General features: G+C 40.1%; 1 protein-coding gene across 5 annotated transcripts in view; it reads right to left on the minus strand.

The window, feature by feature from the left end:
- The window catches only part of LOC131244007 (nuclear pore complex protein NUP88), a 42,853-nt gene that overhangs the window by 8,175 nt on the left and 10,148 nt on the right, over positions 1 to 24,530 (minus strand). The window contains exons 4-9 of one of the 5 annotated variants that reach the window (XM_058243671.1): positions 22,956 to 23,100; positions 16,413 to 16,474; positions 15,069 to 15,285; positions 3,513 to 4,439; positions 2,960 to 3,209; positions 781 to 1,956 (exon numbers count right to left, since the gene is read on the minus strand). In XM_058243671.1, coding sequence (XP_058099654.1) covers positions 860 to 1,956; positions 2,960 to 3,209; positions 3,513 to 4,439; positions 15,069 to 15,285; positions 16,413 to 16,474; positions 22,956 to 23,100 — 2,698 coding nt within the window. In that variant the 3' untranslated portion in view covers positions 781 to 859. Of the gene's footprint in view, positions 1 to 780; positions 1,957 to 2,959; positions 3,210 to 3,512; positions 4,440 to 15,068; positions 15,286 to 16,412; positions 16,475 to 22,955; positions 23,101 to 23,577; positions 23,804 to 24,530 lie in introns of those variants that run through there. The other 4 variants (XM_058243674.1, XM_058243675.1, XM_058243676.1 and 1 more) reach the window with 4 other exon arrangements.

A 24,530-nucleotide genomic window follows, 5' to 3' on the forward strand; every position in this document is an offset into this window, starting at 1 on the left:
TATTAAATGGCACCCCAAATCTGTAAAATGCACATTAACATGTTCTACTATGATTAACACATCATATGACATGATTAAAACAGCAAAATATATTAAAAAAAGTATAAATACCTATTTTTGACGAATTTCTGAAAAATGGCCCACCGAGCTTTGATTCAAAAAAATCTATAATATAATGTGTTTTTCTATCAAATACCTAGCTAAGGTTGGTCGAAATTAGTAGTAGAAGGAGTTAGAAACAGTTTGGAAGCAAGAGGTTTCAAAAAAACAGCAAAAACAGAGCTAAAAAAAAAAAAGAGTCACCGTATCGGCCGATACGGGTACAAAAAATCGAATCGGCCGTTTCGGCCCCGAAACGGGTAACGGTTCGCACCGTTACCGTTACGTATCGGCCGATACGGCCGATACGTAACCGATTTGGCATACCATGCTAATGACCCAATGCCTCGAGAATAATTGAGGGCATTCCTAAGCCCGCCTCCACTACGATAAGCAATACTCTAGCTATCAGTAGACCTAAGTCGCAACTCTCTAAGGTTGTGATGGCTACCCGTGACGGATGATGTCAAGTTAACTCGGGGAAATGCCCTCAACTATTTCTACAAAACCTAAGCGTTCTAGCTATATCTTATGTGTTATGCACGCTATATATGGCAGCATCACGACCGCCACAGGTGATACAACATAAAACACGCCTAAAGCCAATTTTATCTCTAACTGTGATCACCTAACAAGAGAATACCAAAAATCACAATCACATTCCACATCAGACACATTAGATGACAAAACAACTTTCATTACTACCACGAAATTGTGCCATGTGCTTTACAATCGTTCACAATTTCAAAATAGAGGAAGATTACATAAGATCCCTTAACGCCTCAGATAACTCTCCTCTCAACCTACCGGCCTCTGCCTCACCCTGTGCAATGTCTTGAGAGTAGTCAGGAAGGTTAGCTAAATTTTCCTGCAGATCTAACATCTCTCGTTGCAGCTCAACCAACTGATCCTTCTCGCCCCAAGCAATGGCCCTCGTAGTCTCCACCAATTTCTTGGCATCGGCAAGTCTAGCCTCCGTCGCTTGCTCCTCTGCCTCAGCTGCCATAAGCAACTCCCTCAAATTCGCAATCTTTCGTCGTGCCACACAAAGCATCTCCTGTTGCACCGCAGCGTCTTCCTCCGCTGCCTTGGCAGAGTTGGTTGTCACGTCGCATACTCTCATAAGTCGAGGAATTTCAGCCTCCAAAACTAGTAGTCGATCTCTCTGCTCCCGGGCAGCCTGTACAGTAGCAGCCTCGGCCTTGGTCTGCTCTAATCGACTCATCGTATCCGAAAACCTGGCTAGAAGATTACCGACCAAGCCGACATCTATCCCAACCCACACAGCACTAGACAACAGCATGTCTCGTTCCACATGAAGACCAGACCAGTTGTCGGGATAAGCCAACTTGGTGGAAATAAGGGTCACTATCTGTCGGACAAAGTTCATCGCGAGCTGTCGGGCATTATAAATAGGAGCCATTGCCACTACAGGAGCGGCTGTGAGGACTTCTTCAGCAAAGGCAGTTGCATTAACTTCCTCCACAAGAGCCCTGATGGTGGGAGTCGATGGACCCTCAGTGACCTTTAGAGCAATTCCTACCTCCGTCGCTTCTGTCGAAACCACTAAAATGGTCGGCGAGGGAGGCACTTCGGTAGACACGTCTGGCGCCCCCTCGCCCTTTGAATCTTCGGTAGGAAGGGGAGCGGAAGGCTCCAACAATTCCTCAACCGGCACCTCCGTGATGGGAACACCCCCTTCGGACCCCGTGGGATAAGGGATGGACAATTGTGGCGACACGTCGATCGCAGTGCCCAAAGCAACCACGCCCTCTACGGGCTCCGCGAGGCAAGAAACATGCAACTGTGGCAACTCAACGACATGCGCTTCCAATGGTGATGGATCCTCTGGAGGCTCTGCGGTCAAATGAACAAAAGATTACACAAGGAAACTTTTGTCAAGCCCGCGCATGGCATCTAGTTTGGGCTCTAAAGTCTTGCGGATAGGAGAAAGCCTCCTCACAACTATCGAAGGAGCAGAAGCCCAATCGGTCAACGCTACCCCTTCTTTCCGAAGATGCTCGATGCATTGTGGTGGAATGCGTGTGCGCATTCCTTTTTAAGGGTACTCCCGGAAGAAGATCCAATGGAGACGGTGAGGCCCATAGCTCAGAGGATTAGAGCACGTGGCTACAAATCACAATGTTAGAGGTTGGAAAATCATGATCGAGATGTGTGCGTGCAAGGATTAGAGCACGTGGCTATGAACCACGATGTCAGCGGTAGGAAAATCATGATCGAGATGTGTGTGCGCGCGTGCATGTGGCTCTCTCTCTCTCTCTCTCTCTCTCTCTCTCTAACGCATGCACACACACATATATGTATATAGAGAGGAGCACACACACACACACATATATATAGGGAGAGAGAGAAGGTCTCAAGTCCAACCGGTTGGACCATAAGTTACAGTTGATAGCCTCCAACCTTTAATGTGTGTGACATCCAACCTGCCCAATAAGTGGCCCCTATCTGATAATCAACTTATCAAAAAACATCCATATCCACTAATCCAGTGGACCAAACTTGTATTTTGCTATTTATCAATGACTGGACATTGTTTTTTACGGTGTGGTCCACCTGATGTGTTTATAGGGCTAATTTTTGCTACTAGTGATCCTCATTTTGGGGCCAACCTATTGGAAGGGTTGGATTTTCATATTCACTTGATAGGTTGGAAGTTATCCGCTGGGTGGACCATACCTTGTGGTCCAACCAGTTGGACTTGATACCTACCTACCTACCTACATACATACATATACATATATATACCTACCTACCTACCTACATACATACATACATACATATATGTGTGTGTGTGTGTGTGTGTGTGTGTGTGTACATGGATGGATTGCCAAAGTACCAAGCTGTGACTTGAATTCACGCTCTGCTCTTGATAGTGGTTTTTGGTTGGCTCCAGGTAAGCTTCTGAATCTCTGTAAACGCTCTTCTAAGAATCCATACATCTGGACTGCATGATGTATCCTGTCATCTAAGCTCCGTTGTTTCTCCTCAACATTAAGAAGCTTCTGGTTCGCCTCACGTAAACGTTCATGCTGGTTGGTGAGAATCCTCTTCAGATAAGCACCATGATGCTTGAGCTCTATGTAGACCTGGCAAGCAGGAAGATACAAATTATTCAGAAACACATATTTCAATGTTAAAAAACATGCTCGTCAAATCAGAACTTGGTCAACCTAAGGAGATTTGGATGGGGGATACAATTACAGAGAACAAACTCGATTCACCAGCAAGGTTTTCATTTTGCCATCCATCAAATCTGGAAACAGTTAGATAAAAATCTGTCCGGGTCATCTTAAAATTGTCAGAAAACTGGATGCCATTGCTTCATGACTGAGAATGGGCCTTCCTAAATTGACATATTATGATGAGAAAAGATGGGTTGACTTTGTTACCTTGTGCCCATACTCCACATAATTTTCATGGAAGAGCTTGAAGTAGTGATGAAGAGTTGATCGGCCTTCAATAGAATCAGCAGCCAAAGAACGTAGAGCTGATGAGGCCTGAGGTGTGAGAACAACTTTTGGGCCAATAAGTAGCTCTTTACTTATAATATCTGGGGTACCTATCTCAGATGGATCTGTATAATCCATGGATTTCATATCCCCATCAACATGAAGGGGCAATGTCATGTTCCAATCCTTCATGTCCATCACAATGCATTCCTGAGAAGTGACCCCTACAATCCATGAATGACCAAATGAATCTGCCAGTGCAACAAAGCCATTAAGAGAAGACGGGGAGCACATATCACTATGGCATGTGGTGAGAATGGGATACACAGAAGGAGCTTTCACAGGCTCATCCTTTCCAGTAGTCTGATTTGAAAAAGGTAGAAAATGCAGCACTATCAAGTCTATTCCGCTCCCATGCAGACAATATATTCTCTCTGGAACTAAAGGATCTGCAAATATTGAAATCAGAGTACCATTGGCTGCATTTGCTGGCAAAGCCAAATCCACAACAGCTAACCGTAGTAACGGAGGTGGATGTCCCAACCACATAGTATCAACCATATTGCTGATGTGCATTTCTTGGTCGGGCTTCACAAATTCCTGTGTGATTGACTCACAAATCATAGCAACTCCTACAATGTGGCCAGAATCAACACGGAGACGAGGTGAACTACCAACATTCCAGACAGGCTGTAGCTCATCTGCAAGGGCATCAATACGCAACTGCCCGCTGCTCCAGGCAGTCAATAAAACTGAGTCTTGGCTGATTGAATTATAAAGGAAACTCACTGCTCGACCTTCACATTCAGCATTCCAGACTTCGGAATCTTCAATGTTTTCATGGCGACACACTTTACGGAGAGGTCCCTGTAGAAAAAAAAAAAAAAAACACTTGTTTGTACCTCATCTCATAAAATGAAGGCCGGCAAATTGGATAATCTAATTTATATGCTCACAGAAACACAGCATACCCGAAAACATCAATTCCCCTTCTAAAAATTCATCAACTTGAAAGTCTAATTTATATGCTCACAGGAACACATCATACACGAAAAGATCAATTCCCCTAATATAAATTGATCATACTTGCCCACAAAAGAGAACAAAATGGCAGTATATCTGCCTTTCGTCTCCCTCCCTCCCATAAATTGATCAACTTGCCCACAAGAGAGAATGAAATGGAAGCATATCTGTCTTTCATCTCCCTCCCACCACATCAAGGGAGAGCGAACAAGGTCCCGATACAAAGAAAGATCCATAGAGACCACCTTTGGCCAAAACATCAACCAAGTCATTTGCCTCCCTACTCATGTGAGCAAACCAAACGTTTACCTTAAAGGCAAAATGGTGATTTCATAGGCAATGAAGGAGAGTTTCCGAAGTTCGGAGATGACCACTAAGAACCCATACATTCACCTAACGGCATTTGAGTCGCCCTTCACCTTCACAGATGTTGTTAATGATGTTGATGTATTATCTTACGACCCTTTCTTATCACCCAGCCCATAACCTCCCTAAGTATTCTATTATATGCTTCTAGATGTAGCCCAATTTGTGTTGCAATGACAGCACACTCAGATTGCAGCGTAAAGATGGTGATGAAGACCAAAATCAACCTTAGATAATCGTGTTTCGCGATTTGGCAATTACATCAGTAGAAATCGATAACAACATCATCAAACGAAAACCCACGAAGCGTTAGCAGGGTTTAGAAATCAACCCCAAAAATGATTCGGCGAAAGAATCACCAGGAATCAGTTGTAATTCTCACCCAAACTGTTCTGCATGCTCCTATGTCTTTATAGATTGATGATCTGGGTGGAAGGACCACATTAGGACCCTGATATTGGTCGATCATCTCCAATGATAGGGTTGAACCAACGTTGTAAGAGTCTTATATATTCAGGGGCTTGTAATCAGTGGTGACAGTTCTACCATATATTCTCTCGGTGATTTCCACATAAACGTGAGGATCAGCTTCTTAGTATTCATCTCCTCTTCAACCTCACGCAGTTTTGGCTAGTTTTTCTCATTTTTCCTCCAAGCCTAGTTATCCTCAAAAAAAATTGCTCATGTCCAGAACTTTCAAGGGCCCAACATTTAGTTGACATGATGGATATAGACTCCAGCTTTGGTTATCTACCAGAGTGCCCCTCAACAACTAAAGGCTCCATCACTTAGGTTATAAGAGGGGTCATTGAGGCATTTCTACCACTCACATTCCTATACACCTGTCCATTTATCCCACCACACGCACATGCCTTCCATTAAGTGGGCCCAGCCTCACATGTAAGCCTCATGGGATAAAGTTGAAGATGCGTCATCGATAGCAATCAGCCATCACAAAAAGTATCCATTTTTATTTTAAAAAAAAAAAAAGAAAATCAGTTAGCATTGGTTAAAACCCTAGTTGCACGATCCTCCTAACCAAGTGCCACTCCTACTTCGAATCATGCTTTGAACTCACACTCGCGCTCTCGCTTCCTAATTGCTTTACTTACTAACATTTTGAAACAGGTGCTTCCCCACTCCACCTAAACCTCTTGCCACTCGCTTCACGCTTCGTGCAACCATAGTTAAAACATGTTTTAGAAAATGTCCTTTGATTAAAAGATGGCATGCCAGCATGACTTAAAATTGGCCAATCACTATTTGCCTCTCTTTTGGTAGAACCAAAACACTTAGGTTTTGCATCTTTATGAAATTAACCTTGAGCCAATCTGAGTTGCCTGGAAAGGAGCTAAGGCTGCAGATCATACCTAACGTTTTTCTTCTTATTGAATAGATTTCGCATCTTTATGAGATTAACCTTGGGTGAATCACAGTTGCCTAGGAGGGTGCTAGGGCTCCATGTCATACCTCAGGTTTTTCTTCTTATTGAAATAGATTTGTAAGATTAAAAATAATGTGTGGTTGGGATTCTGTTAGCATTTCTTTTGGTTTGAGTCCATAAATACACATAATCTCAGAACTCCTCAATAAAGTTGATTTTGATTTTGAGCAATGTCCTTTAAGCTTTGAGTTATCCTGCACATTCATCCGGTATGCATGATGAACTAAGACGATTTGGTTCTCACCAAGTTACTTGTGGATCCTACATGTTCCTGATTGCGTCTAGAATGCCACTGAGTTGCTCACGATTCTCAACTAATTGGGGTTTTCGTCAATTTGGGGCTAAGACACTCACAGGATTTTCGAAGCTTCTTTATCACAATGTTGAAGCATTTGAGGATTCCATGCACTCCACACAACTAATCGTCTCGATGAATAGACATGCATCAAGAGGTCATCGCATGCAGGCATACGTCAAGTGGCATCAAAGCGACATCACACCTAGCATGACAGATCCAAGCGCCTGTTTCTCCCATCATTCCCTCTCTTCTTCCAGCTGACCACCAACTCCCTCTCTCAAGATGTTCACTTTTTTAGCCAAAAACACCCAAATTTATAGCCATTCCACTATCCAAACTGTTAGCCCTCTCCAACCTGAAGCATCCAGGACAGTGCAAACTAACAAATCTCACCACCACATAATTTTCAGCCCTTAAAAACCTCCAGATTTGTCGTTCTTGAATCCATATTGTTGGCTCTCAAAATTGTCCAAATTCCCAGCCCTTCATCCAACATGACTCCATGTATTTGAGGCTGCGGACAAGGCACAGATGTCATCGTTGCATTCATTGAACTTGCATTGAAGAAGGATGGGATGAATGCACACCTAAGGATCAAAATCTTGCAAAGGCGAGGCGAGTCTTTGCAATGATGCATTGCACCACTCGAGGTTCTGTCACCAGACAATGCCAGCCACATATCTGGGAGAAAATTGGTCTGTAGCAAAGATCAAGACTTTGATAAAGAGTCGATCTTCAATGAAGACAATCACGCCAAGTACCCAGATCTTGATGGAGATTTGATCTATGACGAAGATGACAATGACAAGGACCAAGATCTCAGTCACAGCCCGATCTTCAATGAGGACCAGGAAATCAACAATGGTCTGACACACGATTAGGAACCTGATGTTAATGATTGAGATCTTCCATAGGAGGAAGATATTGCCCATGTACGAGGAAGATATTGCCCACATACATGGCCTAATTCTTTCTCAAGGGTCCCAGCACGATCAACCACCCCAGGTCCATTCAAGATGAGGTGACTGATATGTCCATTGTCGTGTTGGAAGAAATGTACATGATTCTTTTAGGGTCTGATTAATATGGAGTTCCTCACTGTATCAACTGGCATGTACCAAAGTTTCATTGAAAATCCCATTGGAGCACAACTTGATGGCGAGCTATTCCCAGAACAAGGAGAGTGACACGGCCATAATGCATGTGGATCACACTAAAGCTCAGGCCCAAAGGCAAGCCATGGACCTCATTGGATGACTGAGCAGAAGATTGAACCATATGAGATCATGCAAAAATCAAGGACCACGTGTACCAGTTGCGTTTTTCAAGCAATGTCAACACATCGATGTGTTTAACATTAAACACCTCACACCGTAGATGGGAAATACTTCATATGAAGATAGTGGTAATGCAAACTCGAGATTGAGCTTTCCCAAACCCAAGGAGGATGACGTGGACATCAGTACATTGGCATATCTTAGTGATTTGGGTTATTCCAAGCAAAAATAAATGATTCCGAATGAATCAATCATTTAGGCCATTGGCCGCTGCTGAATTGGAGTATAGGACCAACAGAAAGTCCACAATCAAGAGCTCCAACTAACCGAGGCCCACCCCTAAAGGCCCCACATTCCAGTCATTTGCTCGTGAGGACCAAGCCCCTGCCCAAGACGCCTTCTAGGAATGACTATCAACCGAGTTTTCCCACCCACTGATAATGAAGCTCATCTCACGTTTATATGAGAAAATAACTGTGAAGATGTTCGAGGGGCCAACAACAATAGACAATTAGATCTAATATCTCGAGATAAAACAGTTCAACATAGTTGTCACCAATCACCACCAATTACTAGTCCCGGGTACAAAAGTCTCTTACAACATTGATTCAACCCTATTTTTGCATAGGAGATAAGTAATCAATATCATGGGTTTAGTGTGGTCCTGATGTCTAGATAATCGATGCTTTCAAGATAGAGGAATATGTCAAAATAGTTTTGGGCAAGGATTGAGACTGATTCCTATTAACCCTTTCATGGAATCCTCTTTTTGAGGTCGACGCCTAAACCTTGTTGATGCTACCGCAGGATTTCCTTTAACATTGCTATTGTTGATTTACCACTGTCGTAATCACCAAATTGCAAAATATGATTATCCAATGTTGTTTTTGGTCATCACCACCACCTTTTCTCCATATATATATATATATATATATATATATATATATATATATATATATATGATGTCTAGATTCTTTCTATTCTCTCTATCCCCAATTGTCGAAGTAGCAAAATAGCTACAATTGTTGATCTCCCATTTTCCCTGTCTTCATCTATATTTTGTTCCTTTTTTCTTTTCCTTTTTTAAAAGGATTTGTTAATGCTTTCTTGTTAGAAGACTAGCTAATGCAATCTTCCAACCTCTATTGGTATATAATCCATCCACAAAATATTTCCACTTTTCATCCTAGTAGGCCTACCTTTACTTCCTTCACCTGAACTCTTACGATAATATGCATGCCCTTCCAACCTACTAAGGCTTGAAACTCCTCGTATTTCCATCCTTATCACCAAATATTCAATCAACAACTTTTTAAAGTAAGACCTTTCCCTAATCAACAAAATTCCAAAGTAACTAGTATTTCACTAATTTCACCATCTCTCATTAAGATTCTCTAGTCCTCATTCTAATCTGCTAATTAAGAAAATTCCAAATTAACTTGTCTTTCCCTAATCCTAATCCTTACCACCGAAGTGTTTAGTCATACACTTGAAAGATGGCCCAGAAAATAGAAGGAATGATTGTATAATTGGTGTACCTGGATCCAGTCCGGTCAAGACCACAAGGTGGGGGGAGTAGTTGCTAACATTCTCCCAATTTTTATTGACACATGGGATGCTCAATCACCAATCAGGACAGTTTAGTCAATAGTGCTGTTGGGAGCAAGCCATGGTGCAAAAATCACACCAAACAGATGATCCTAATCCTATGAATGTCGCCAATGTGTCCCAACAGTCTGTTTTTTACAAGCCGTAGATCGCATGGATAGAATCATCAACCCAAAGTGCTACATTGGAATGATAAGCAATACAAAGTGGGATCAATCAGATAGATGGTTCAAGATGATGATGGACCCAATTTGTTTCACCACTCAATCTTGATTGCCCATTCCCATGCTACTGACTAGATGCCTAGGATCATCCGCTTTGTGTGATTTTTGCACCATGGATTCTCCCTAGTTGTATGAAAGAATGGACAGTTCAATTGATGATTGGATATCCCATGTGTTAATTAAAAGCTTTGGGGATGTGGCTAATGTCCCCATGAAGGCAGGAATGTTAGCAAAACCCATACATATGTATGTATTTATGTATGTATCGTACAAGTCACCATACACTCATTGAACCACAATCCAAAACCAAATGAAATAATCATCATCAGCAACATAGCACACACACGCACGCACACACCGATAGTTGACTTCGGCGAATGTGTATGCACACACACACCCCGATAGTGACTTTGACAAATGCGTATGTACACACACAAACAGAGAGAGAGAGTGATGGGGACATCACGCGCACACACGCACTCACACCACCACCCCTACGCATGTACATATGCAGAAAGAGGACTCCACCATCGATCTGGCTCGATGACGACATCCAGGGAGGGCCTCCTAACTAGAAGACAAGTTTTGGTTCAAAAATAAAATGGGCCCGATAGTCAAGAAAAGCTCATCATGGGATCTCATGATCGTGGCCCACTCGTCAGATTAATTTCATATCTTAAGTTTTGCTTATTGTTATTATTTAGAACATCGTGAACGCTTTAGATTTTTCTGTTTGGTTTTTATTTTAGTTTACTTCATCGCCAAGTAATTGGTTGCGCACATGGTGCGAGTTTTTGGGGTATAGGGTTTTCTTATAAATAGGCACCCCTTGTAGCTTTTTTCATTGATTGAAGATTAATAAAAATTCTGTGTTTTCCTACTCTCTGAGTTGTGAAGCCTAATTGGGTGCGAAGCCCTCCCTTCATCGAAGGGTTAACTACCATGGTGCGAAGTAACATCTATCTCGATTCGCACCCATCCATCGCCATCTCTACTACCCATCTTCTATCATCCATTCTTCTCACTTCACCCCATCATCTACACTTCAAATCAATCATCTATTGCAGCAATTCTCCTCCTCACATCAGAATTTCAGAATCTGATCTACAGGAGGGTTGAAACTTCGGCAGATCACCACGCACAAACCGTACATCGGATCGAGCTGAGATTTGGAGGTTTTGGAGTCCATCCCTGTCCGACCAAGGCCAAGGTGGCCTTTTTCTAAATAGTGGGCCTCACACACGTGCTGTCGGGATCACACACACGTGCGTCTGAGTCATTGTTGTTGTCCATGCGTGCAATACTTCTCTGGTTCGTCTCCCTCTTCTCTTTCACTCTGCTTTCACCCAAAATCCCTAAACCTAACCTTAAATTACTCAAATCTCCAATTTTATGCCCCTTTTCTTACCCTAGAGTTCCTTAATTTAAAATTGGTGAATCCTTTGGATTAGGGACTAATTATTATGCATGTGTAGATGATTATTTCTTATCTTTGAGTATCGTTTGGTTCATAATTTTTAATGATCCAACCCTATCATGTGTAGGCCTGGACCCACATAGATTCCCCTTAATTGAATGTTTGGACTTTCATGTGGGATATGGAATTTGTGTAATTGTTTCTGAACTAACGTGATCTTAAGCCTAAAATCTCGCATATCATATTTAATTTTCATGTCCCACATCAAATTTGGTATCAGAGCCTAGGGTTCTTGTAGGGGAATTCATTACATGTTTAGGGTTTGGTTGTTTATGTCCATTACGCACCAATTCTCATCATATATGGCTGTTTAGAGGTCCATAAACCTTAACATAAGCTGTTGAAATTTTCTGTTATCCCCTTATTTGAATTATTTTAGAAATTAACTTAGTTTTCTATTTCTAGGTTTAGAAACTTTCCTTTTCTGTTTTTTAGAAACTAATTTTTTAGAAACTTTCTTAATATGTTTTTAGAAACTAATTTCCTTTCCTTTTTCTTTTTTAGAAACTAGTTTACTTTCCTTTTTCTTTTTTATAAACTAACTTACTTTCTATTTTTAGAAACTTTCCTTTTTCTTTTTCTTTAGAAATTAGGTTGTTTTTTTCAGAAACTTTTCTAATTTGTTTTTTTGTAGAAGCTTTCCTAATTTGTTTCTTTAAAAACTTTCCTAATTTGTTTTTAGAAACTTTCCTTTTTCGTTTTTAGAAACTAGGTTGCTTTTCTTTGGAAAATTTCCTAATTTGTTTTTTTTAGAAACTTTCCTAATTTATTTTTTATAGAAATTTTCCTAATTTGTTTTTCTTAGAAACTTTCCTTTTTCGTTTATAGAAACTAGGTTGCTTTTTTTTTAGAAACTTTCCAACTTGTTTTAAAAACTTTCCGTTTTCGTTTTTAGAAACTAGGTTGTTTCTTTTAAATAAATAAATAAATAAATAAATCTTATATTTTGACAACTACATTGCTGAATTTTGGTTGGCACCCTATACTAGACATGGAACAATTGCAAGAGTCACTAAACAAGCTATACCAAAAGTTGGAATTTATGATTAAGCGCTTGGAAATGGACCAATACTTGGAACAACTTGATGTGCGCATTACCCGACTAAAGACCATCGCCAGGACAAACCCCACCATTGGGGTAGATGTCCCATCTCAGGCAGGTGACCTGGTGGATAGACCAATGAATGGAGTTGGTGAAGGAATCAATTATGGGTATGCACCTGTGCACCCACCCCATGAGAGACATCAAGACCACTATTTTGAAGGGTATGACATGTGCGGCCTTGTGACTGGAGAGAGTGCACCAGACGCTAGTGTAAAGTTACCCACTGAGGCCATTCCAATAATGGATGAGTTACGTGATATCTTTCCTAATGATCTACCGGATGAGTCTTCCCCTATGAGGGATATAGAGCACACCAGAACATAGGACACCGTAATACCTATAGCCGAATTTGCGTTTAATAGTTCTGTCTATAGGTCCACAGGTCTCAGTCCTTATGAATTCGTTACTGTTTATAAACCTGGAAAACCTATTGATCTTGTCCCTATGTCACTATCCCATAGAGTGTTAGAGCCTGCGGAGTCTTTTGCGCATCACATTCATTCATGGCATCAAGAAATCAGGCAGAAGATCACTACTGGTAATGAACATTACAAATTTTTTGCAAACCAACATAAACGTTTCAAAGAATTTAATATTAGGGATTCTGTGATAATCTGCATCTGGCCCGAACGGTGCCCTCTGGGGACTGTTCGTAAGTTACACGCGCGTAGCGCTGGACCCTTCAAAATTATAAAACGAAACGGTCTCAATGCGTATGAGGTAGATCTTCCACCTTCTATGGGAATTAGTTTCACATTCAACGTAGAGGATCTATTTACTTTTCAAGGGACCATTAATACTTTGTCCGGCCCTTCGCCTACCCGTTCTCATTCCCCATATTTATCCCTTAAACCATGGCCCCTTCCCGACCCATTCTCTCAGCCTCTACCTCCCATACCTACTCTTCCTAACCTTTCTTCCCAGCTTCTACCTCCCATACCTACCCTTCCCGACCCATTTTTTCAGCCTCTACGTCTCATACCTACCCGTCCTGACCCATTTTTCCAGCCTCTACGTCCCATACCTACCCGTCCCGACCCATTTTCCCAGCCTCTATGTCTCGTACTTACTCTTCCCAGCCCATTTTTCCAGCCTCTACCTCCCATACCTACCAGTCCCGACCCATCTTTCCAGCCTCTACCTCCCATACCTATCCTTACCCGACCCATTTTCCCAACCTCTACCTCCCATATCTAACTTTCACACACCCAAAAAGGAAATAGAGGATATCCTGGACCATCAGATAGTTTCAACGTCGGATAGAGGATTTCAGAAGTACCTGGTTAAATGGAAGTCACGCCCAGCTTCAAATAGCACGTGGCTCACTGAGGAGGAGCTTCAGAGACTTGATCCTAACATCCTGAAGCGGTTCAGGAGTTTTATTTCTCCAGTGGCGAAATCTTCGCAGTCGGAGAGAATTGATGGGGACATCACGCGCACAAGCGCACTCACACCACCACTCCTACGCACGTACATACGCAAAAGGACCCCACCATCGATCTGGCTCGATGACGACGTCCAGGGAGGGCCTCCTAACTAGAAGACAAGTTTTGATTCAAAAAAAAGTGGGCCCGATAGTCAAGAAAAGCCCATCATGGGATTTCATGATCGTGGCCCACTCGTCAGATTGATTTCATATCTTAGGTTTTGTTTATTGTTATTATTTAGAACATCGTGAACGCTTTAGATTTTTCTGTTTGGTTTTTATTTTAGTTTACTTCATTGCCAAGTAATTGGTTGCGCACATGGTGCGAGTTTTTGGGGTATAGGGTTTTCTTATAAATAGGCACCCCTTGTAGCTTTTTTCATTGATTGAAGATAAATAAAAATTCTGCGTTTTCCTACTCTCTGAGTTGTGAAGCCTAATTGGGTGCGAAGCCCTCCCTTCATCGAAGGGTTAACTACCGTGGTGCGAAACAACATCTATCTCGATTCGCACCCATCAATCGCCATCTCTACTACCCATCTTCTACCATCTCTTCTTCTCACTTCACCCCATCATCTACACTTCAAATCAATCATCTATTGCAGCAATTCTCCTCCTCACATTAGAATTTCAGAATGTGACCCTACAGGAGGGCTGAAACTTCGGCGGATCACCACGCACAAACCGTACATCGGATCGAGCTGAGATTTGGGGGTTTTGGAGGCCATCCCTAGCCGACCAGGGCCAAGGTGGCCTTTTTTCTAAATAGTGGGCCCCACACACGTGCTATCCGGATCACACGCACGTGCGTCTGGGTCATTATTGTTGTCCACGCGTGCGGTACCTCTCCGGTTCATCTCTCCTCTCTTTCACTCCGCTTTCACCCAAAATCCCTAAACCTAACCCTAAATTACTCAAATCTCCAATTTTATGCCCATTTTCTTACCCTAGGGTTCCTTGATTTGAAATTGGCGAATCCCTTGGATTAGGGACTGATTACTATGCATGTGTAGATGATAATTGAATGTTTGGACTTTCATGTGGGATATGGAATTTGTGTAATTGTTTTTGAACTAACGTGATCTTAAGCCTGAAATCTCGCATATCATATTCAATTTTCATGTCTTGCATCAGAGAGAGAGAGAGAGAGAGAGAGAGAGAGAGAGAGAGAGATAAAGACAGAGACACTTCTATATGAAATGATTGTAGGTTTTGCAAGCAATGGTAGAGTTCTGAGAATTAAATAACCTGCAATGCAAGAGATGCATCAAAGGGCACATAAGGACGAGCTTTCAATGCCAATAAATTGCCTCCTTCCATCTCATGGTTACCAAAGTCAGGAAAGGTTGCTTCCAACCAAGCAATAGCAAAACTGGAACTAGTCACAGCTTGTAAATTGGATGACTTTTGCCCAAATGTATGTGCATCTTTATAGATCTCCTCAATAGATGTCCAGCTATAGAAACTGCCACAAAAAGAAGACCATTCAGTTTCCTGTTCAACAGGACATGCAAATGTTGACAAATCGATGTTACAGATCTCGTGGGGAAAAAACAAGAAAAAAAGGGAAGCAGGTTTTGTCTTCTGGGAAGATTATGGTGGGGCGTCAAGCCATTGTGTATCATGTACCTGCATCTTTATACATTTATAAATGATCCAAGGATTGCTTGAGGAAGTGTTACAAGAGGGTGAGGGGGGGAATAGTTTGGAACATGGTGTATATGAGGAACCTAGAGCAGAAGAGATTATCCGCCCCCTAGGACCTATTGAGTTGATTAGATGTTGTTTATATCCTATATAACAAGGGAAAGGAACTTTATAGAATTTGTGCTGTGTCAAAATGTTTGACACTGCTTGACATGAGTTATATAAAAAATATTCTTCCATGCTTAATTATTATCCTATTATATTTTGGAATCATTTTACATACAAGCAATTGATTTTTATGTTTTTTATTATTATTTCTAGATTTATTTTTTTTTACATAAAAGTGACTAATCATATACCATTCATTATCACATCACCATCATCATGATCATCATAATATTAATAATACCTTTCCAAAATAAAAATCATCATCATATCTTTTCTAAACTATTTGGGATTGGTTTTATGCCACATTTCACTAATTGTATTCAAAACAGGATTTCCCATATCGCTTGGCAGAAATTTTACAACCAGCTCCTCACATAAGGTGTTCAGGAGAGTCAAAATCGATGTGATATCATGGGTTTGCGTCCTTAAGCAATTTGCTAATTGCTCTTTAGATTCTTTTTATTATCTTTGTTCAGGCTCTTTGTAATCCCAGGAGTCTGAAGCAATTTGCTAATTGCTCTTTAGATTCTTTTTATTATCTTTGTTCAGGCTCTTCGTAATCCCAGGATTGTTATTTTCTCGTCTTTGCCCTGTTGTTTTCTTTCTTCTTTCATTAATAAAATTGTGAATTCTCAAAAGAAAAAGAAAAAGGTTCAACTGAAAGCCTGTTTGAGCATCCAAAGAGAGTGAAAGCATCAAGAGTTAAATGAGGTATGAAAAAAGCAGGAAAAAAAAAAAACTGAATGATGCCGATCAACAAGGGAGCCACATGAGTACCTTCCAAAAGGAACAATTGGGCAAAGAACATATATTGAACCATCACTAAATACGACAAAAACCTGTTGAACAGCAATAAAACCATCGGTCAATTAAGAAATTAAGTAGGACATAATTTGCCAGTGTTGACACAGAAACAGTGAATACGAAAACAAAATGCTAATATGTGTTCACTAGCAAAAGCAACCCGACAGAAAAACTACATAAAGAGTCACCAACACAGCTGCCAGATAACATGCTTGTATGACAAAATTTCCTACCTCAGGTCTAATAATTTTTGTGTGTATCAGACCAAGATACATATGTAAAGGAAAAGGATAGTTAATCTTTGTCTTTGATTTTGCATCTTTGTCGGCTATGGTGACTGTCAAAAAGGCTTAAAAAGTTGTTCTCTTTCCAATCTCTCCAATTTGCAATTAAGAGACTAGGGGCATTAAAATAACAACATATATAAATCGGCATCACAGACATGGCAGCTTTAATCAGAGTGCTGATCCCACCTAAAGACAGAAACCTAACATTCCAAACTGACATTCTCCATTCATCCCTTTCGATTATTCGCTCCCAGAGACTTACGAGAAGTTTCCCAACTCATAGTGGCAACCTGATATAAGTGGTAGGGAGAGATCCAGCCTTGCACCCCAACCCATTTGCCAATGCGATCACTTCTCTATCATCCAAATCAACACTCAGCATCTCACTTTTGGATAGATTGATTTTTTAAGCCTGATACTTGTTAAAAACATCTCAAAATGGACTTTAGATTTGCTACATTGAGTGCTTGCACTGCAAAAATCAATCTCAGTATTTGAGATCCAATTGATTCACCTTGAACCTTTGATCAAGCCTTCTAACCTAACTTTATCAGCATTTTACTCAAGGCCTCAGCGCCACCTCAGAAAGAAAAAGAGACAATGGGTCCCTCTATCTCAGAACCCTAAATGTGCTTCCAAGAATCCTTTTGGCAAACCATTCACTAGCACTGAGAATTGGGCAGATGATACGCATTCTCTCATCCAGCCCCACCACCATGTACCAAGCACAATCAACTGAGATGTTGTCCAGAAAGTCCTATACCATGTTACCATATGCTTTCTCTAAATCAACCTTACATCATGCATCCATGGGCTACCAAACCCATTCATGCAGTCAAGAATCTAATGTTCCTTGATGAAGGCTCACTGGGAAGGGGAGAAAATGGTTTCTAACACACTTTGAAGTCGTGTCCCTGGTGCTTTGGCCAAAATTCATAGTGTCCCAGTTAGGCTGATGGGTTCAAAATCAGATATGAACCACATTTTTTTCTCCAGGACGAGGCGTTAAAATTAGTACCCAACTCTTTTGCAATTACACCCCTTGGATAGAATTCATTAGTGAACTACATTACCTCTCCTGAATATCTTGGGGGCCAAAAAAAAAAGCTACAGGGAAACCGTCAGGATCCAAGGTAATGTCTTGTACCAAAAGCTCGATCACCTCAACTTCTACCACTTCAAGTGATCTTTCTAAAAAATTAGAAGCCTCATTGATTCAATCAAATGCTAGGTCATCCAAAACCGGCCTCCTGAAGATCTCTCCCTTGTAAAGCTCTTGATACTGCTTAAACAATAGCATCACACACCTCCTCCAGCATCTTAACCATGCAGTTATGAATTCAGTATCAGAGGACATATCGGCCGATCGAAAACCAAAATGATAAGGGTGTATCATATCCATATTGGCCCATGTCAGACTGTATCAATTACTTTTTAAGCCAAAAAACTAGTGTAAAATAATCAGGAAAATGAAGGGGGTGGGGGGGGGGGAAGATGCAAGATTCTGTAATCTGTGTTTTGGATATTGTATATAATGGTGTATCAGACTGTTCTTGGATAAGAATGTTCTGTCAACTTAACCTGCTGGAAGTCAACCAACAGGCTCTATATGAGCACAAATCAAGCCTAGTTTCATGGCTTAAGACCCATTACATTGAAATACAAGAAAAACATGAAAAAATAAATGATGGCTTACCCTTTTCAACATTTTCTATAATTCTGCATTTTGCTTTGATTTGTCAAATCCCACAAAAATCTTTTGTTTTGATCCCTAAAATGGGCATATATCTGGTCTGAAATAACTATTTAGCCCTCCTCGCTAGTTTATCATCATCATCTCCCTAAGCCTTATCCCAACTAATTCAGGTCAACTACACAAATCATGTTCCGCCATTGCACGCTATCAAGGACCAAATCCTCAGTTAAACCACTGGTCATCGAGTCTCTTCTTACTACATCACTCCTAACTGTCCCTCATCTTATTACCTATTGGTGCTACTCCTAAGTTCCCTACAATGCATTCATTTCCAATTCCATCCTTCATCGTCTTGCCATTCATCCATCTCAACATTCTCATTTCAGTTGCACTTCCACTATGGTTGAAATAAAAATAAAAACAAAATAAGAAGAAAAGAATGAGAGAAATTTTGAAAAGAAAAAGAAAATCAAATTTGGGCCTTTTTTGTCGTATCGGCCCATATAGGTGGGGCTGTCAATGGGTACTTGAACCCATCAGTACCCAATGGACTTGGCCCAATTTTAATGGGTCCAGGTCCCTTTTTTGGGACCCATTAAGAAAGTTGATCAATTTGGGTCTCACATTTTGGACCCGATAAAGAAAAAGGTCAAGTTGGGTTCAGATCGGATCCATATTAAAGTTGGGTTGAGTCAGGCCTACCCTGCTCCAGGGCAAGTTCCAGTCAGTTTTAATAGTAAAATTATATATTTTTAATATACATTGATTATTCTAGCAAAAGAAATGAGGTTTGCTAAGCCACACAGATGTAAGAGAGCCCATTTACACACCATGCATGTGTTAAAGTGAAACATGTGTGTGGTCTAATCCATCCATCAGGTGGGCCCAACCATGTAAATGCTCTTATTTGTCCCAAACTCAACTCAAACCAGAGATCCAAAGACCTGATGGGTACCCAAACCCGAGCAGATCTGCGTCTGTCTTCAAGAACTACACCCAGACCCAAAACAACTCAGATCTAGCAGGACCCGAATGCAGTTAGCCTGAATACAGGTACTATACGACCCAATCTGAACTCAACTTGTTAATAGCCCTACCTATCGGTGCTGATATGCCCGATACATGCCATTTTGGAGAGGCCAATTCAGACCCATGTCACATATCATGTCAGGATGATACAAATCTGATATAGTTGTATTGGCCAATACAATATGGAAATTCTGAATCATCACTATGGTTCTGAATGTCGATATAGGGAGGCATATCAGCCCGACCGGAAACCAATACAACACATGCGTCTCCATATCGATCAATTTTTCCCCCTACAATATTAATGGAAAATATATCAAGAAACTGGGAGAAAAGATAAATTCAAGATTCTATCATTTTTATGTTTTTGATACGTATATCGGACCATTCTTTGATGAGAACTTTTTTTTTTCTTTGATAAGAATGTTGTCTGTCAACTTGATCTATTAGAAGTCAACCAAACAGGCCCTAATTAAACGAAAATCAAGATTGTTTTGATGGATTAAGCCTCATTACATTGAATTTACAACACACACACCAAAAAAAAAAAAAAGAATATGAAAACAAACACAAAAAAGTGATGGTTTTCCCTTTTTTCCAAATTTTCCTATAATGGCCCATTTTGCTTCGATTCATTGAATCCCCCTAAAAATCTTTAGTTGATCCCCAAAACGATTCTAAGTCTATTCTAAATGACTGTCCAAGTTTTTCCTCCATGGTTAAAATAAAAAAGAAAATGAAGACAAGGAAAACCAAAAGAAAATGTGAAAAGAAAAAAAAAAAAAAAAACATATTTTACATTGGGGGGAGGGGGGAGGAGGCTGTTACAGACTTGAATCGTGTATCATATCATGCCAACACAGATCCAATTGCGTACCATAGCATGTTGATATGGATCTGATGAATCAACTCCACCTCTAAGACAGTTTCATGTTCATTCACCACTAAAGACAGTTTCATGTTCATTCACCACTAAAGACAATTTCATGGATCTGATGAATCAACTCCACCTCTAAGACAGTTTCATGTTCATTCACCACTAAAGACAGTTTCATGTTCATTCACCACTAAAGACAATTTCATGGATCTGATGAATCAACTCCACCTCTAAGACAGTTTCATGTTCATTCACCACTAAAGACAGTTTCATGTTCATTCACCACTAAAGACAATTTCATGGATCTGATGAATCAACTCCACCTCTAAGACAGTTTCATGTTCATTCACCACTAAAGACACCTGAGGAATATGTGGATCTGCTTCATTGTCTCTCTACTGTCTCTCTGGATCTCTCTTCTCTCGATAATTTGATCTGGATGCATCGCAAGTCCGGCAACTTTTTGGTGAAATCATTATACTTGGTTCTTGCCTCCATTTCTTCCTCCTCTTGGCAGGTCTTCCCGTTTATTTGGAAATATCCTCGCCCCCCCAACAAAGTTCATCTGCTTTGGTTGGCTTGCAGCTATGAACTGGATCCTCACGATCGATAACCTCAGGAAGCGTGGGATGCAGATTGTTAATATCTGTCTATGTTGTATGTGAAGTGAGGAGACTGTCGACCATCTCTTGGTCCATTGTCCCTTCATCACCCAGATTTGGTGGGACTTTTGGTCTAGATTCAATATCGTTGGCCGCATCCCAAACTCTGCTGTGTCCTTCTTACCAGCTTGGCAGGGCCATAAACTAGGTAAAGTGAAAACCAGAATTTGGAGAATGGCGATAATTGCTATTTGGTGGGCTGTCTGGAAGGAAAGGAATGATAGGTGCTTCAATGATTCTCAGTCTACGGCTAAATCTGTGGGATCCTTCGCCAAAAAGTTGATTTTTGAATGGGTGTCGAATGTATTGGGTTTAAAAGACTATAATCTTGTTTTCTTAGGTTTTTAGTTTGCCTTTTGTCTGCCATCTCAGCAGTCCTCTTTGTATGCTCTCCTCCTTTTTTAATATATTTTCTTCGTTATCTTAAAAAAAAAAAAAAAGACACCTGCTCCCCTCCTGTTAAGCATCTTCCAAGCTCCCTTGCATAGACACCAATGAACACTAGGTTCCAAACTTTTGACCCACTGCATAGGGACCTCAGAAGCACATGTAAGGAAGCCCGACGAAGAGCCTTTCCCAATCTTCATAGAAGCCGCACTTACATTAATCACTCTCCCATCCAACTTCTTCCCATTCATCACTTGAATGGCATTACGAGCACCATCTCTATAGCAGAACTTGACAAACGCAAACCCCTTACTCCAACCTAGTTGATAGTCCCACGGGATAAACACATCTGTGACATTTCCAAATGCCTTAGAATTCTCCCCCTACTCTTTAGAACAAGAGAAAAGGGGTGTTAGTGTTTTTCTCAAAAACTAAGGAGTACGAGCTTTGCCCTGTCAAGAGCTCTTTACTGGAATCCAACCCTCCTTTTTCATTACCTACATCTCTCTACATCCTTTCGTTGTTGTTGTTAAAATGTCAAGGATAGTGCAAAAAGCATCAACGACAAATATCCAATCCAAGGAGAAAGATCTTCCAAACCTATCACTCCACTGGGAACAGGAGAGCCTAGAGGGTTGGAAGCCTAGAGGAAGATGGAACATCACTTTATTCAAGAGAAAATAGAGCTTGGTGAATTTCATCCCATATGTATCTCTTCAATGCATCAGCTAGCAAATATTTTCACCAAAGGAATACTACACCTCGACGTCAACTTCATTCTACCAAGACTTCTTTTTTTTTAAAGGTTTCTACCAAGCTTTCATTACCCCCAAGGAGCACTACGCTTGAGGGAAGAGTGAAAGAAAAAGATAGTTAATGTGCCTTTGGTTTTCTTTTAATTTTCTCTTTGTTATTTCACTTTATTCCATTTGGAACAAACAAAGCGCATTTTGGTAATTTTACATCACCATTGTATTCTGTATATATGGGATGCCCTATGAGAGGGAAAAAAAAAAAAACTTATCTCCATCTCTATTGTTTCTTCTCTTCTTTTACAGTAAGGATGTTGCGTTATGAAGGTGATAAATGACCCAAAGGGAAAGAAATCACCAAAGATGATCATGGGAAGATGGACCAAATGAACTTCATTCAAAAAGATAACAAATAACTTAGAAATCCAAAGGGAGTAATTACCAAGCAAGATACACGCCACTTTATGGATAGATGCTTTACATACAAAGTGATTATTCTTAGAAAAAACGAGGAATAAATGTGCCTTCACTGATATAGTAAGCCAAAAAATGGTCAGCATCCACTGACCCACATTGATACAGGCTACACCAGATCTGTTCATTTAGAAGAATTGGACACATAACAACACAAGAACTGCATGCAAGCTTCTAGTTCACCTTCAAAATAGATGTATGAGGATGTTGGTAATAGCTATTTTAGTAATAATTGAACAAAATATTCATTGGCACCTAGAAGCTATCAGCATTGAATGGTCCATTTACCAAGCAATCATCGGCAGCTAGAAGCAGCAAATAGTAAGAAAAAAATATAGACGATGGTACTCACAGAAAATCTATCCCACAAGTGTTCACCTCCAAAAGAAAAGGCCACTGGGCATACTGACACGGCATTGCAGCATCTAACAGGTTCGACTGGCTGCAAATAATATTCCTGCTCTGGTCGCTCAAGATCAGTGGACAAATCAAATAGCCTGTGAAATATTAGTAACATATGAGCTTCCACCAATCCATAGTGGAATATCAATAATATCATCTTGAGAATGTCAAATAGTAAGGAAATGTGAAGCAATCTTGTCATAATCGTTATCGTATCGTAAATCGTAAAGGGGTTTGAATCATATCGTAAATAGTAAGATTTTTTCACATTTTCAAAAACATGTAATATATATATATATATATATATATATATATATATATATATATATATATCAAAAAAAAAAAAAAAAAGACACACATCAAATGCAACAAGCCCTAAACAAAGAAGTGATATTATAATGTATGTGGGGGCATAAATAGCTTTTAAACACAAAAGCCCTAAACAAAAATTGCAAAAAATGAAATAAAAATCGAAGCATACTTTTTTCTTTTCCAATAAATGCATATTTTCACCAATATATGAAAGAAATGAAATATAAAAGAATAAATGAATATTTTATATGTATTCTTACCTATTTTAACGTAGAAATCGAGTGCAACAGGCGGCATTCAATTCCGTTGAGCGATGAAAAAGATATGTTGATTTCTTTCTCTAGGTTTCCTATGGCCCACAAGCTCCAAAAGTCTCCAAAATCTCTCAAAAGTAGCAAGATGTGTTATTCTAACAAGTTGTGGGGCCTAAATACCTTTTAAAACAAAAGGCCCTAAAAATTGCAGAAGGCAAAAAAAAAAAAAAAAAAAATACGATTTTCATACCAGACACCGCCGGTTTTCTGTCGAAAATATCAAATCGATTCACGATATAATTGTACGATCCTCCTCAACCCCCCCCACCCCCCCCAAAAAAAAAAAAAAACGATTCATGTGTACAATTTGCATTGTACGATGGTACGATACGATTCAAATCATACGATTTTGACAACATTGATGCGAAGCACTAAACCTTTTTCATCAGGAAGGAATATAAATTAAACAAATACAGCAAACCTAACACGATCTGTTGAGAAGTGCGCAGAAAATGACTCAACCTTATCATAAAATGTTGCTCCGTAAAACTTGAAAGTGTGTTAGAAATATTAGATTACAAAGTGCATTGTGTGCCATAAAGTACATTCTTCAAAATTTTGTTATGAATTTTATAGGACATGTAAAAGACATCAAGTATACTAGAAAATACATTTTTTTTTAAAAACAAAAAATAGTAGAACATTGGAAGAGTAATTTAACAGATTACTTCCAATAATAATCTACCATACAAAGCACAGAAGTTAATGAAGTACTTATTCATAAAGTGTAATTGGGTTCAAGCACATTGCTCGGTGGTATACAACCTTCACTTAAATATTGAGATCTAGGGTTAGGATGGAGTGCAACTAATCTACCTAAAAAATAAAAAATGCGACTGATTATGTTGTAGTTGGTGAATGGTATCATATAATATAAGCATTACGTTATATAATTTAAT

The sequence above is a fragment of the Magnolia sinica genome, chromosome 4 (genome assembly GCF_029962835.1).
Source record: "Magnolia sinica isolate HGM2019 chromosome 4, MsV1, whole genome shotgun sequence".
NCBI classification, from domain to species: domain Eukaryota; kingdom Viridiplantae; phylum Streptophyta; class Magnoliopsida; order Magnoliales; family Magnoliaceae; genus Magnolia; species Magnolia sinica.